At 40.0% G+C, this 16,734-nt stretch overlaps 1 protein-coding gene across 3 annotated transcripts in view; it reads left to right on the forward strand.

Annotated features, from left to right (window-relative positions):
• The window catches only part of ELP4 (elongator acetyltransferase complex subunit 4), a 147,349-nt gene that overhangs the window by 5,673 nt on the left and 124,942 nt on the right, over positions 1 to 16,734 (forward strand). For all 3 annotated transcript variants that reach the window (XM_028729672.2, XM_028729681.2, XM_028729689.2), the window contains exon 3: positions 11,201 to 11,322. In XM_028729672.2, the coding sequence (XP_028585505.2) occupies positions 11,201 to 11,322 (122 nt within the window). The remainder of the gene's footprint in view (positions 1 to 11,200; positions 11,323 to 16,734) is intronic.

Genomic DNA, 16,734 nt, shown 5'->3' on the forward strand with positions numbered 1-16,734 from the left:
TCTTGAGAGCTGAAGGAGGAAGTTCAAGGAATGACCCTTTCCTTTCAGATTAATAGAACTGGATCTGATTTTTACCCAGATTGCACCAGATTGAATCTGGTGCAGGGGGGGAGAGGGATGACCAGAGGGGTGATGACCATGGCATTCATGCAAAAATCCAAACATGCCTATGGGCATAAGTAGGTTGGCAACCACTGTGTTAAGCAGTTGTTCACATAGTGTTCTTATATTGATCAACTCATCCTATATGATCAGAAAGGAAAGCTGAAAAAATGCAGGAAAGGTAAAAACAATAAAGCTTCTCAAAAGTTACTTTAATATCTCTAATATGATAATAAAAATAAGGGGCAATATTCAGAACCAGTGCTTTTTTTCTTAAAAAATGTTTAGAGGTACTCTAACATTTGACTCAAGAAAATCACCTTTTTATAGTTCAAATTGGGAAAAATAAATACAGTAAATGGACAAAAGTACAAAGATTCACAAAATGTTTAGGGGGGTGTCCCCCTGCACCCTCCCCCCTGAAAAAAGCACTGCTCAAAACAGTTTTAAATAATTGCTTTAGCAATTTCAATCTTTGATTTCAGTAGGTCATCTCTGAGAATAAATACTGGTCAATGTAGGGATTAGATAAAATTGTGAGATGTACAGTTGTGGCCATGTTAGACTTAATGCAGGAGATGGTTACTGCATAGTGATTGGATCATGAAAAAGTGCATATGTGTTCGTAGATAACCAGAATTCTTCACTGAAATTGCTAATCAACTTGGATCATTTAAGCTTGTGTGGGGATAGTAATTGAAAACATGGAAGTGACGGTACTTCAGTTCATAAGACTTTAATTTTTGAATTATATGGACTATTTTTCATACTTATTATGTGTAGAATTTGTATCTTGGATGTTGGTTTTAAAGCAAGTATAGTTGGTATTCTAGTTGAATGGCCTGTCATTATACAGACAACAGTAACATATTGTCATGAGATCAGTCTAGACAAGCTTTCTGTATCATGAGATTGAAGCTGTCGGAGTTAAGCCTCCAAGGAAGATATTTCAGTATTATACTCTGTGTTGTTAAAAGGTTAGGTTCTTTTTTAACAGTCTCAAGAATAGATTGCATCACTTCAGTATTAAATCCCTTATCAAATCAAATGCTCATCTTCATTATTTGATGTACCGTAATTTTCGCTCCAAAACACGCACTTTTTTGCTCCTAGAAAGTAAGGGAAAATGCCTGTGCGTGTTAAGGAGCGAATGCACTCGACTGGATCCATGGCTGCCGTCAGTCAAGCAAAGCAAGCTTTGCTTGCTTTACAGCCAGGAGGAGGGGGAGGAGCCGAGGAGGGAGGGAGGGAAGGAGAGCCATGGCAGCAAAGCGGGCAGCAGCCGCTTACACGCGAGGAGGAACAGACGGGAGCCATAGGGAGCCGGAAAAGCGCCGCGTAGCCAGCAACAGCTGCTGCAGCCTCAGCTAGCAACGCTCTCTAAACGGAGCAATGAGGCTGCAGAGGGACGGCAGGGCACAGGAGGGCTCTGAGCCACGAGCGCAGTAAAACCAGTAAAAAAGTTTTTAAAAAGGCTGCTGGGGACAGGAGGGCACGGGATGAGGGAGAGAGGGAAATTACGATTCTCCCAGCGTCTCAGCTGATCCGCTGAGCAGGACTTGGGTTGCAGGGGATTCGCCATTAGCTGCGTAAAGCAGCAAAGAGGGAGAGAAGGAGCAAAGTGGGAGAGGAAAGGAGCTGCTTACACTGCTGTAAGTGGCTGCTGTCTGGTTGGCTCCTTTAAAGCAACAGTGCTCTTTCCCTCCCCCCTCCCCTCTCAGCTCGCCGAAAAGCTCCTTTTCCACACACCCCACTCGAGCTCCTTCTCCCCTTAAATCCCTCTCCTGCATCATTAGCCACATCCTTCTCTACACACCCCACGCGTGTTCCTTCTCCCCTTTAACCGCTTGCCTGCATCATTAGCCACATCCTTCTCTACACACCCCACGCATGCTCCTTGTCCCTTGAATGCTTTTCCTTCCCTCCCTACTTAAAACGTGGTTACAAAGCACGGATCCACATGGATCCTCAGGATTTTTGCACTGGGTCACCCCAGGTTCACCATCAGATCACATAAAATGTCCATGGCTACAGCCTGCACCAAAAAAATCACGCACCCACTGTTTCATGGGGCTGCAATGGCGCAAAAACGTGGTTACAAAGCATGGATCCACATGGATCCACAGGATTTTTGCATTGGGCTACCCCAAACTCACCGTCAGATCACGTTTGTGGCCACAGCATGAACCACAAAAATCATACATCCACTGTTTTGTTTAGAATATTTTTTTCTTGCTTTCCTCCTCTAAAAACTACGTGCGTGTTATGGTCAGGTGCGTGTTATAGAGCGAAAAATACGGTATATTATCCTGCCTAGTTTAGGAAACTAATAGTAAATTCAAGATTATTAAATGTCTGTTTCTATTGTTAAGGTTTTCTGAAGATTGCATAACAGAATGGCTTCAAATCCTGTTAAATATTATTTGAAATACTACCTGAATGCTGTTTGTATTTAGCTGGTTAGTTGGGTTTTGGCCTAAGGTGGCTCACAGCAGTGTTGTCAGCCCTCCCCCCCCCTCCCTCCTGTCTAGGGATTTTTTTTTCTAAAGAAGAAAAACCCAGAAATCTAGCTCATATGAAACGAACCATTGCTTGTTGGACCCATATATCCTGTATTAAACTGGGCATGTAAGAGAATGTGAGGTGGGGAATCGATTGGAAATGTGACATTGGAATTAAGCCAGAAAGAGAAGGAGAGAAGAGTTAGGAAATACACACACTTGTTAAACATGGTAGAAAAATAAGGCTGCAATACTTGGCACGCTTACCTTGAAATGATCTCCACTGAGTACGGTGAGATTTATGTTGAGTGAACCTCTGGGGGATTGTTCTACATAAGTGAGTCCTATGTTGTAGGTGAAGATTGAAGCCAAGTTCGAGATCTGAAAGAGCATTCTACTAATTTCTAGAACAGAAATTGTCTTTTAATCAATTTCATACCAGTACGTTGATATGGCAGCAACTAGAATAAAAATATGCTAAAATGTATATAACTTCTTAAGTATGATATAAAACATATAAATGAAATAACCCATGCTTAATTATAATAAAAGGCTTACAACCTTGTGTTGCTTTAGAAACTTTTGGACTGTGACCATTTCAGAGTTGAAAAATAATTGCCTAGAATCTCTTCGTATGTTTCCCCCACCTTACTAGTATTTGATAAAAGAAGGGCGTGTTCAGGAGGCCATCCTTGCTAGGCCACAGATTACAAACAATAGGAAAATTGTGTTCATTTTTTCTTCTGCCTTTGTTTTTTGATAAAACAAAGATTCTTTGATTTTAAATTGTTACTCGAGTTTCACTTTTTCCAGACTCTGTGACAGCATTATCACAGAGCTGAAAGTAAAACTTCATTTTTATTGTATTAATACACAGCTGCCAGTGTTTGTTTTTATCATGTTTTACCTACAGATACTTTGGCAGCCTAAATAACCATATAGTTTTATATATTATTTCAAAATTATTATGTATTTTATTGAATATGCAAATTTCCTAAAACTGCATTCCAGTAGGAAAACCTTGCATAACAAATTTAAGTGAATTTTTGTGTGTCTTTTAATTGGGAGGTCAAAATTTTAAAAAGTTAGGTTACAAAAGGGTTTTGTTTAGTAGCTGAGGTCAAGTTTTTATAAAGCTAAAACTTTAACGTGAGTAAAGGCAGGACCATTCTTGTTCAGTCTAAGCCTTGGAGCAATTTCAGCTATTTTAATTAGCTACCATTTTTTTGTTTTAGGTATGCAATCTAACCTGCCTATTAAGGGTACTCATCACTTGTCAACATAATTGACTTTATCACCTTTTTGAAAGTTGAAAAAGGTAATCTCTAGAAAAGTACAAAACAGTGATTTGCTAAATATAATTATACAAAATATAACTTGTCAAAATTTACCTTCCTGCTGAATGGCAGTGTGCCAAGTATTGTAACATATATGTTTGCTAACTTTGTTTTGGCATGTGCTAATTAAAAACAAGTGACACAGACTAACCTCCCCTGAGCTTAATAACTACTATGGACATTAGCAAAATATTTTAGATGGAATTTTAGATGGTGGGAATGATTAAAATAGTCTTATCATGTTACCTACAGCACTTTAGGTAAGATGTTCTATAACTTAGGAAATGCTCACCTTAGGTCATACTATTAGACTATAGTACTGTGAATGCTGATGATTTAATAAATTAATAATGATGGGTTGTGACAGATTCTCAGAAGCTCTAGGGCAACCTGTCTAGACTATCTGCACTACAGACTGTCATATTTGCAGATATACTGCATTCAATTCTCCTCAACCATAGCTTTCAAAGCTTGTTATGTTTAGGGGCTTCTAATGATAGTACCGATAATTTTAAAACTGTTAAGTAGTCACATTTGTTGTTCTGTATTGTGTGTAATTCAGTATTATCTGTTTATAAAATCATGCTCTGAAAAGAGGCGTATAAATTAAAATAGATTTATTGGAGATCCTGTACTTAATTCTCACATAATTTATTTAAACTGTGAGTAGATACAGCAGACTAACAGTGACTTGTTTTTCCTGCTCCTGCACCAATTATAGCGTTTAGTTTAGTTTCCTTATTTTTTTCAGCTTCTAATATAGCTTCTAAATAGATTAAGAATCTCCATAATAATAATAAACTGAGCCAGTTGCATATTCGGAACTGGATTGCACCCCTTCTGAAATAACAGGTTTGTGGGGTGATCCTGGATGTTACTCAAGTCTCTGGTAGCCTCAGTGGCCAGGCCTGCCTTTTACTAGTTGGTATGCCAACAATGGCCATTCTTGACCATAGTGATTAATGTACTGGTAACCTCAAAACTTGGTTATTGCAACCTGCTCTTGGTTTTTGCAATGTGGGACTACCCTTGGGCCTGGTCCAAAAGCTCCAGCTGCTGTGAAAGGCTGTGGTTAGACTGTTGGTGGGGATAGGCTTAAAAGCTTGCACTGGCTGTCCATGTTACCAGGTCAAGTTCTGGGTTCTTGTATTCTTTTACAATGCCGTTAACAACTTGGGTCCAGGATATCCTTAGGACTGCCTGATTCCTTGTAACTCTGCCCAACCACCGAAATCCTTTGTTATTGGTTCCCTGTGATTTAGCTACATGGCTGTGGGCTGTGCATTCAGTATTATGGGCCTAATTCTGTGGAACTTCAGGTGCTTGATGAAGCTCTTTCTATTTCAGTTGTCATTTTAAGAAAGTTTCCTGTTTTTATGAGTAATGTTAACTGAATTTATCTACTATTGAATTTTTATAATTTCTAGGTACTATGCTTAAGCGGTGTATAAATAGCTGAAATAGAAAGGAATGTGTATTTGTCTAAAAAGATACTTAAAATCAGTTCTGTTGGTTCTGTTTTAAAATGCCCCATGCACTTGGAGCTTCTTGTTATGTGGTAGAGGGACAATTCACATGAAAACCAGTTTTAAAAAACATTAAGGGACAAATCTGTAGCATGGAAGCTTATTCTCAGCCAGTCAGATCTATGGCAAGTATTAGAGAAGTCCTAATGTGCAGCCAGAACATGAGCATTGACTTCAGGAGACTGCTTCCTTTAACCTCTTATTGAGAAGTTGCCACTGGGTGTACATGTTCTGGGTATTAAGTCCTAATCAAAACCACAAGAAGGTGGAGCTATATGGCAAGTATCATGGGTTGCAGGAGTAACTGACATGGTGCCCCTGCCCATGTTGTAGGGCTTCAGTTGCCGTCATACTTGCCCATGGTCCTGCTTCCTGGGGTTGATGGGAGTTGGAGTCTAACAACATCTGGAGGATGCCACATTGCCCACACCAGCCTTAATGGATTTGTGGATCTAGAACTTTTTGCTCAAAAAAATGTATCAGCTTTCTGAGTTTGTGTTCCCATGCGGCTTGCTTTTTCACAAGGATATATTGTATAAATAAGAACATGCTTCACTTTCTGATTGTTACTTATATTGTATGGTAGGAAAATGCAGGAGCTAATTTCTGTGGTGTCAAAATACCTGTAGCAAACAATGGGATGCGGGGTGGGGGTGGGGGGAGAATGGTCCAGGCTGTGTAGGCTTTGAATAGTAACATAAGTACTGAAGCTGGGAACAATGGCTGCTATCAGAATAGCCCCATATGAGTGCACTTTAGATCTTTTGAATAAACAAAAGTTTAGTGACCTAGAAATGAATCAATAAAAAAAGCTATTCTCTATGTGACAAATTGAATAACTGAAGGATTCTTAGAGAAGCATTGACTCTAACCATCCAAGATACATTGTTTGTGAAGGTTTTCTGAAACACATTAAATCCTTTGAGCACTGTAGCAGACAGTGAGGTGTTCTGTATTTAGGTTGCTCACTGTTTACTCTCACTGAAAGTTTAGCATTAGAGGAACCAAAACACTTATTTTCTTACAGCTCCTTGTTCTTTTGGAAAACTTGAAAACCTAACATTACAAATGTGAGCTATAAAATGCAGCCTGGCTCATTTAGTAACATAGCAAATGTTATTGCTTCAGTATTGTTTGAGACCAATTGCATGGTGTTTATCTAAACCTCAGCTGAAATATTTTTCTTTCAACTAATTGTTATTGATGATTATCAGTATCAAAATTATTGAGCTAATAGAAACAAATAGCTCTATCTTAACTAATAAAAAAATTGCAGCCATGTCCCATTACTAATCAGAGTATCATTTCATGTTGAAATGCTGGAATCAGATTTTTTTTCTACAACAAACACTGAATATTTATTTAGTGCATTCTTATTCAGACTTTCCTTGAAGCTCAGGACAGTGTACAGCACAACAACCCTGTGAGGTATCTTAGGCCAATAGATCATGACTGACCCAAGATCACCCAGTGGGGTTACTGGTTGAGTGGGGAATTAATTATACACAAAATTAATGGGCAGGTTTCTTAACACCTGTCTGTTCCATCTCTGCTAGATTAGTTTCAATTGTTGTGTCCTGAGGATGTGGGCAGGCAGCTTGAGGAAGTATGGCCAACCACCTGCACATTTCTTAGAGCTAACTGTAGGGGGTGGATCCAGGGAGTGATCAATGCTGCACTGGAGCAGGTGGTACCGTCCACCTACAAGGAGATGGTGTGTCCCCTCCTTGGATCAAGAACTGTTCAACAGCTATTGTTCAGTGGTGAACATCAGCTTTTGGGGCAAGAGAGGGTGTGGTGGTCCAGCTTCAGGCATGCTTGGAGGAAACTCATTATCTGGAGCCATTCCAGACTGGCTTCAGACCCAGTCATGGCCCTGAAACTGCTTTGGTCACTCTGGTTGATGACATTTATATGAAGCTGAATCAGGAGAACTGGAGTGCATATTATATTCAGCTCTTTCTCTTTGTTCTACATAAATCAGGAGAGGTGGTTGATGTATAAGATGAGTTCTTGGAGGCCATGATGAGCTGGATAAAGGCCAATGAATTAAAGCTGGCTCCTGAAAATACAGACATGTTTTGTATCCAAGTTCTCAAGTCCTAGAGGTGAGGAGATTGCATATTCTTAGATTCCTCTGGAAGGAACAGTTACATAGCTTGTATGGGCTCAGTGGAGGCTCAGGTGGCTGCAGTGGTTAAGAGTGCCTTTTCGCACCTATGGCTGGTTTACTAGCTACAACTCCTTTTAGACAGAGACAACTGATTACTGCACTCCATGCTCTGGTAACTACCAGATTGGATTATTGCAATGTGCATGGAGTTGCCCCAGATTTCTAGCTGGGGTTTCATTTTAAAACAGGTGCATTGCCAGTTTGTTTCTGGGCCCTATTCAAAGTGTTCACTTTAGTGCTTAAAGCCCTAAGTCATGGGTATGCAAACTAAGGCCCGGGGGCCGGATCCAGCCCAATCGCCTTCTAAGTCCGGCCCATGGACGGTCCAGGAATCAGCATGTTTTTAAATGAGTAGAATGCGTCCTTTTATTTAAAATGCATCTCTGGGTTATTTGTGGGGCATAGGAATTCGTTCTCCCCCCCCCCCAAAAAAAATATAGTCATCCCCCCAAGGACTGAGGAACAGTGGACCGGCCCCTTGCTTTAAAAGTTTGCTGACCCCTGCCCCAAGTGATTGCTTCTTTTTCTATAGAAACTGGTGTTAAGATCAACAGAGAGAACCCTCATGGTAGTTTCACTACCCTCTCAGGTTTTGGTAGCCAGCCACTGTTCTTAGAGGAGAACTAGGTATGACAACTCAAATTCCTTAGGGAAAAAAGTAGGATATAAACACAATAAATTAATTAATAAAAATAGTAATGACCTAGATGAGGATATTCTCTGTGACAGCCTCTATGTTGTGGGATTCCCTCCCCACAACTTAGGTGCATCTGGCACTTTCATTTTACAGTTTTTGTTGCATCCTAATTTGTTTTAAACTGTTTTTAATGCTAGTGGTGCAGCAATAAAACTGCTAGCACATTTGCAAAGCCAGGCAGGGCCCAGTATGGTTTTAAATTGGATTGGGGATCATATGTTGAGATTCCTGTATTGCAAGGGGTTGAACTCGATGATCCTTGGAGTCCCTTCCAACTCTGCAGTTCTATGTTGTATTTTAAATTGGTATAACCTACCTTGGGATCTTATGGTGAAGAGTAGGTAATGAATCACAGTATTATTATTATTCATAAAAACAATAAATATCATTGTTAATACTCATGGTAGTTGAAGGGAACCTTCATGTTCAGAGACAATATGCCTCTGAATACCAATTGCTTTGGAACAAACAATGAAGGAAGGCTATGGCCTTCATCCTTTGTATGTCCTCAGAACTGTCTACACGGCCACTATTGGAAATAGGATGCTGGACTAGATGGCATCTTAGTCTTATCCAATGGAATAATGTGTATTCAATAATGTGCATCCAATGAGATAATGTGTACTGAAGAAGTGTGCATGCACACGAAATCTCATACCGATAACTAACTTAGAGACCAAGTTCTTAGAGACCTTAGGTGCTACTGGAAGGGGGGGGGGGTTATTTTGTTTCGACTACGGCAGACCAGCACAGCTACCTACCTGTAACTAGAATTATCCAATGGGGTTCTTCATTTGTTCCTGTTTTTTTCTAGGAGTGGGGAAGTGAAGCCTAAGGGACAATGGTCACTTCAGCAGTTTAAAGCTTCAGTCCTGTACACACCTACCTGGGAGTAAGTCCTATTGAACTTAATGGGACTTACTTCTAAATCATGGGTTGGGATTTTATTTTATTTTAGCTGAAAGACCATATTCCCTCATGGGCAACTTTCTGGGGGCTGCATGCCAGTGGTGGGCGTAGCTCTAGGCAAATGTGGGTTATTTTTGCAGTTGTATAATAGGCTACATTCCAGCCATGTAGACACGCATCCATCCAGGCAAGCAACATACATTATCATCATTCAGGAAACAGGCAAGCCAGGAAAAATAATTGAGCAGGGCCAGAAGAGGCTAGCCTGGGGAGGGGTGTTACCTGAGCCAGTGGCGGAGCTTCATGCTCTGGCACCAGGGGGGCGTGGCGAGCGTCCTGGGGGCATGGCGTGCCGCGATGGCACACTGCTGGGGACGGTGCGCTGCCCCCGCACACCTCTTCCTCCGCCAGTGACCTGAGTAGAGCCCCAAGGGTCAGGTGAAGATGGTGTATCTGAGGTTCTCTAACCCTGTTTTAAGTAGACATCCACAGGATTGTACTATACAAGTTCCTTAATTAAACTAAACATTTGACTTATTTTTTGTGGGTACATAATGCCAACAATATGCTCTGCATTTTGAAAAATTACGATAGGTTCGTCTTTTTTAAAGAGAAAGTTTAAAATCCTTACTGCAGTCTAGAAGTAAGAACTCTAAACAAAAACAAAATTAAGGCATGTGAGTAATCATCAAATATCATCGTAATAATTTCAGTAAAATCAGGCCTTCAGTTCTAAAATCCATTTAATTTATTACCACATCCAAAAGTTTTGTTGTACTGGTAAAATTTGGCAAAAGTGGAACATCCATTACTATGGCGGTACTTCAGGTCACAGCTGGTATCTAATCCATTTCTCTTACTTCTAAAGTAGCCTAAAGTTGCCTGCAGCCTACATGTCTGAACCCTAAGCAAAGCACCAAAATATAAATGTTGGTTCAGATCCCCTTATGTCAGATTTTAATATTTAATATCTCTTACAGTTGAATTCTTAAAGTTGAAGTCCCCATGCACCTTTAAAGATGCAGAAGGATTCTTTCTCTTTGTAGATGAAGAAATTTCTAACAATCTGAATTGATACAAATGACAATGTTTATGAAGAAATTTCTAACAATATGAATTGATACAAATGACAATGTTTAGGGAAGCCACTGCTTCAGTATTTAGAATGCTGAGGTCTAAAGGTGATGATAGGTCAGCTTTCAGCATGAGAGCAAGAGTACATGGTGTCACCTTTTACTAGTTTAGGAAGGCTTTTACATGATCCCATACTCCTTGAAGCAACACAGCAGACTATTTTTATTTAGGTTTCCCCCTATTATATTTGTAGCAGATCCTATGATTCATATATATATATGGATATATGTATAGTTTATTCAACAAAATGCTTAAGGATGCTGATAAGAGCTCAGTACTGTTATGATAGTTAAGATTTCACATTTATTTCTCTACGGAAATAAACAAATCAAATATTTTTCTTTGTAATAACATAGCAAATTCTGGAAATTTCTGAAGCCAATGAAGATTTCAGCAGGAGTAACACTCCTAAAAGCCACAACTGGTTAAACAGTAATTATGTATCTCTAATAATGTTCTAAAGAGCTTCTTTAATAGCAATGGAAGTTGTGAAAATGGCATCCTGCTAATGGTTATGCACAATGTGGTGGTGGTAGAGCTGCTGCTGTCAAGTCTCTCATATTTTCAGAGATGTGCCTTTTCTAGACTGGCCTAAAAGAAAGGCTTATGACACATGATTCTCTAAGAGTGGATCTATCCATCCGCTTGGGGTATCTTTTGGGGCCCCTACAGTCCTGTGAATACATATGGAGCAGCATAAGCCCAATGGTAGAGGCACTGACAGTACACAGTTGTGGTCTCTTTTGCCCTATCTATGTTTCTTCCACACCACCAAATGTGGCTTGTCATGCTAATAATGTGCATGCTTTGTTTTTTCACAGAGGAAGATGTATACGGTATTTATTCCAATCTGTTGTTCAAGCATTTCCTTTCAGAGGGAATAGTCTGTGGACACCATTTATTTGTTGCTTCAGATAAAGAGGAGCCTGCTGATATTGTAAAGGTAAAGAAAAAAATACATCCATGTAATTATTGCTTAATATCTTCTAATCTAGATGGTGCTAAAAGCAACCCTAAAGCTGGCAGACATTCCTATGCCCTGTATGAGAACTCTGTTAGTAAAGGACTTGTGTGTTACCATACCAACCATGCCTTGCCTACTCCCTCCATGTAAAAAGTAGTGTATGTGTCAGGAGAGTATAGTGTTATTAATTACCTAAAATCTTCCTGAATACGTTACCTGTACCTTGATTAAATTCAGTAATTATAGTGATTCAGAGAAACTAGGGGTGGAGATTGTGTTGGGGAAATGGGGCAAAGAAAAGAAGTAAAATGACATCACATCTTGAGTTTGAAGTGCTTGTACTTCTCATACTAGGTACCAATGAGATTGACCAAACAGGAGCCTGAATGCCATTTTTTATGAAGCATGGGTTGGTGGCACACACAGAGTAGTGTGTAGTAGTTTGAGTAGTATGAATTAGTTTGCCATTTTATTTTATATTGTTGTGTTATATTGTTGTTGTGTTGATTTGTGGGGCCTAGCTTTAGAAATAACTGAAACTAACCATATATAAATACGTATATAAAAACTTCAGTTACCAGAAGTTGAAAATATCAAATACACTTAATATCAGCACATTATATCAATACTCCACAATAAGACTTGTTTTAAACGTCTTTTAAAAATATAGTATTATGTAGCAAACTATGAAAAGTAGCTTTTGTACTTGTTGTTCTTCCTGGCCTTTATCACCTGAGCCTTAGGATTTGGATATTCATTGATTTCTGTTGGCCCCACAACCTACCTTAAAGAGGTAGGGGCAGCAGCACAGACAACACTGGGGAGTGTTGTTGTTGTTTAGTCGTTTAGTCGTGTCCGACTCTTCGTGACCCCATGGACCAGAGCACGCCAGGCACTTCTGTCTTCCACTGTCTTCTGCAGTTTGGTCAGACTCATGTTTGTAGCTTCGAGAACACTGTCCAACCATCTCATCCTCTGTCGTCCCCTTCTTCTTATGCCCTCAATCTTTCCCAACATCAGGGTCTTTTCCAGGGAGTCTTCTCTTCTCATGAGGTGGCCAAAGTATTGGAGCCTCAGCTTCACGATCTGTCCTTCCAGTGAGCACTCAGGGCTAATTTCCTTAAGAATGGATGCGTTTGATCTTCTTGCAGTCCATGGGACTCTCAAGAGTCTCCTCCAGCACCGTAATTCAAAAGCATCAATTCTTCGGCGATCAGCCTTCTTGATGGTCCAGCTCTCACTGGGGAGTACTTCTGGCTAAAAGATAACATGGCAGCTAGCTGTGCAGCGGACACAAGTCTCAAAGAGGCCATAGAATAATGAGTCAGTAGATAGATTAGCAAAGCAGAGAAAAGGCTGGAGGAAGCTGAGTAAGGAAGCAAGAGGTGAAGGCTTGGAAAAAGGGAACAAGGAGGAAGAGAAAGAGGAAAAATGAGAAAGAAGAGAATATAGAGGATCAGAGCTGGGAAGCTTTATCTCAATGGAGATTGAGACTAGCAGCTAGGAGGAAAATAGGGGAAGGTCTGGATCTAACAACCCCAGCGCCGCATCCAGAAAGTCTGAGAGGCAGGTCCCAGCTGTGATCTTTCGTTGTTTGAGGTAAAGGATAAGATGGTGCCCTAGTAGATTCAACATACAGAAGATGATCAGACTGGCAGCTGAATCATACTTAAACGCTGATAATGGGTCACTGTGCTCTACTACACCTAAGGACAGCAGACTAACACATGGAGTGTATGGCAGACTTCATAGCAGACACAGCTCTGACCTACAACACTTCATTCTCATTCCCATTCCTTCCACCCTCACATCTATGGCCTGAGGCTCCTACATCTCTCTGCCTAATTGTAGGGTTGCCCTGTTGAGAGGGAAATGTTTTGTTGAATATCTGTTATGAAATGTAAATTCACCTTCACTTTTGTGTCCTCATTAGGCTTTTTTCTTGAATTAATACTCTTAAACATGAACAAAAGAGGGAAAGGTTTACTGGAATTTCTGTTTACAGTGACATGTGTATCAGACATTCATTGAGCACATTAAGGGTTGATTTCATCTGTTATGCTATGATCTTTCACAGAAGATAACTCTTTCCATGGCTGTGGTCAAGCTGGTGGTATCAGAGCTTTTAGGTCTCCAAATACAAGTTTCTGGGAAACAAAATCAGAAGAGCTGTGTTGTGCTCATAACCTGCATATGGACTTCCCATAGGCATCTGGCTTCCCACTATAAGAAAAGAATGAGATGGGCTTTTGGTTTGATCTACCCTTATCTCAATAATCTGGGTTTTATTAGACAGTAGGTTTGGAAATGTTCCAATGTTACTTACTGTCACTCCATCCCAATAAACCATTGCTCCTTAACAGCATATCATCAGCTTGCAACTAATCCAGTATATGGGTGACTAACAACAAGCTAAGACAATTTATACATATGATTCACTGTAGAAATTTTTGAATTGACCTGTTTTAATTTTATGATATGTGATTGGGAGTTTCTTGATCTTATAACCAAGACAAATATTGCTGGTTCTAGGAGAGGGAAGAGATGGTTTTATAGACCATAATTATGTTAAAACTGTGTAACTAAAAGACACGTAGAACATAAAAAAGCCCCATCAGCTGCCTAAGATATATTATATTACCACCCAGCAATTTATCCATCATCCTTTGAAAACACATTCATGCCTATTGTAGTCAAAGCTTCTTCAGGAAGTCAGCATTAAGATGTAACATTGTTGAAAAATTACACCCCTGTAAAAATCCTATAGAACAATATACAGGGGGTTTTAAACAGGATATTTAAAACATTTCTCTTCAGTCACTTCATCTTTCTAACAGACAGCTGTACTGCTGCATACTAGAACATAATAAATTATAAAGTAAAAACTAAACCAAATCTTTATGTGACCTGATTACAGTGTCATGCAGAATTATTCTTCAGTATTTTGTAGAATCCAGAAAGTGTGCTTAGGAAGATACATGTGATGAGTTGTAAGTGGGACTCATTTTCATTCTAACAAGTGAAGGTTAGCAGTGTGCTTCAGTGTTGTTGGTTTCATTGGTTTTGGGGTCCATTTAACCTCTGTTCAGAAGGATGCCAGTGGAGCTGTGGTCTAAACCACTGAGCCTAGGGCTTGCCAATCGGAAGGTCAGTGGTTCGAATCCCCGCGACGGGGTGAGCTCCCGTTACTTGGTCCCAGCTCCTGCCAACCTAGCAGTTCAAAAGCACGTCAAATGCAAGTAGATAAATGGGTACTGCTCGGATGGGAAGGCAAACAGTGTTTCTGTGCGCTGCTCTGGTTTCACCAGAAGCGGCTTAGTCATACTGGCCACATGACCCGGAAACTGTCTGCACACAAACGTCGGCTCCCTCAGCCAGTAAAGTGAGATGAGCGCCATAACCCCAGAGTCGTTCGTGACTGGACTTAACTGTCAGGGGTCCTTTACCCTTTAACCTCTGCTCAGCCATGAAGCTCATTTAGTGTTCGTAGCCAAATGCTATCAGCCTAGCCTGTCTTCCAGTGAGAATGCATCTCCAGCCAAGAATTTCACTAAGATTGCAGTCATTATTCCACTTACCTAGGAGTAACTCCCCAGTGAATTCAGAAGGACCTCTTTTGAGTAGACTTGGAGGGAGGACTCAGGAAAGTGACCCCCTCCTTGACAAGTAATACCACATTCTTGGGGGTGGGCACTGGCTCCACAGGTTCATCTGATAGCAGCACTTCTGGGGCTGGTCCTGCATGTCCTTCGCCTTCAGTTTTAGAGTCCTCATCTCTGTCATCCTGTGAAAATGAATCTGACTCCTGGTCCCAGACATTAGTCACCAGGTCTTAGTGGCCATGGAAGAGATATTTTTCGTTCATTTTAGCTTATTCATCAAAATCCATTTTAAATCGCCTTCTCCTTTTTTCAGCTCCTTCAAATCCATGGTTTTATTTTCCTTTCTTTCATTTGCCTAGATCAAACTTTGGCCCAGTTCAGATATAACAAGCTATGCTTTAGTGTTTTGTGAAGAAACTGCACAAATAAACAGTACCCTCTTCTACTTAGTGCATGTGTGAAGGAGACTGAAAGCAGTGAAACTCTGAACTAACCACCATTTCCGGTTACATCGAAACTTGGGAAACTATTATTTATTCTAACAGTGTTTAATGTAAACAATCCAGGATCAAACAGTGGCTCTAATCCTCATTTGTTTGAACCAACCACCATTGAAAGACACAAGAGTTTCCCAACTATGAATGTAATTGTAAAGTCTAGTTTATTTAAAAATTAAAGCTTTCAGTCCCCTTGTGCATGGAAGAGCAGCTGAGGGGGAGTACAGGAAACCAGTACAGTACAGTACAGTACAGACTTAATGTGGTCCATTTTTATAACTCTTAACCGGTGTGGGCCTTTATTATTTTGAATGCTGTTGTATTAGCTACCATTGGTTTTTTCCACACTATTTAAAATACTCTTTCAGAAATATTATAATCTGTTAAACCTCTGTGCTGAATGACTATCATAGTGGTTTAAAATCATGTTAACAGTCTTTAATTATTATTATTTTAACTAGGATGCTTGTATGATTAAGGATTTGAGGTGACTGAAGCAAAATGGTGTTTTGTTTTGTTTTAGTTTCCTGAATTTGATAATGTTGTGATTGTTATTTCCACCTCTAGTTTTCTGCAAGCTATGGGAAGCATTTACTTACAATTGATATAATTGTAAGGAATAATTGTTTAAGGTGTTGTTGTTTTACATTCTGGAGATGCTACCAATAATGCTTCCAAATGGAAGCTTGGTAATATCCTTAGTTTTAACAGCAGACAGACAAAGCAGCTAGTTGAAGGTAGTGAGAATTGGTGTGTGAAAGAGGAGGGAAAGAAAGTGTGGCCCTGCATCCTATTCCCAATTCCTCTAATCCTCAGAAACATTACCTCTGCATGGGTCCTCATTTTTAAAACTTAAAGCATTTATAGGGTTGCCATATTTCAAACAGTGAAAATCCAGACAGAAAAGTTGTTAAGCTTTTTTGGGCAAAAAAATGCAAAAAGAAATAAATGCTAATTTTATGCAAAAACGGCACTGCCAACGTGGGCTGCAGTGCGTCTGGATTTTTCCTATTTCCGCACGGACACTGCTGCCGACTGCAGTATTCCAGGAATATGTCTGGAAAAATCCAGATGTATGGCAACCCTAATTTGGTAAGCATTTTCTGGAAGAGCAGACAGACTTGACTTATGTGTGTTTAACTAATGCTCAGGGTTTTTCTATTCATCCACTGTAGTCTAACTTTTATGGTAGCCAGAGTTTATCAGATTCAGTTATGTAACATTTTGAAAGCATGCAAGGAATGAAGCAAGTTCTGCTATTACCAATCAAACTTATATTATCAACTAAAATG

Source organism: Podarcis muralis, chromosome 1, assembly GCF_964188315.1.
Source record: "Podarcis muralis chromosome 1, rPodMur119.hap1.1, whole genome shotgun sequence".
In the NCBI taxonomy this organism is placed as follows: Eukaryota; Metazoa; Chordata; class Lepidosauria; order Squamata; family Lacertidae; genus Podarcis; species Podarcis muralis.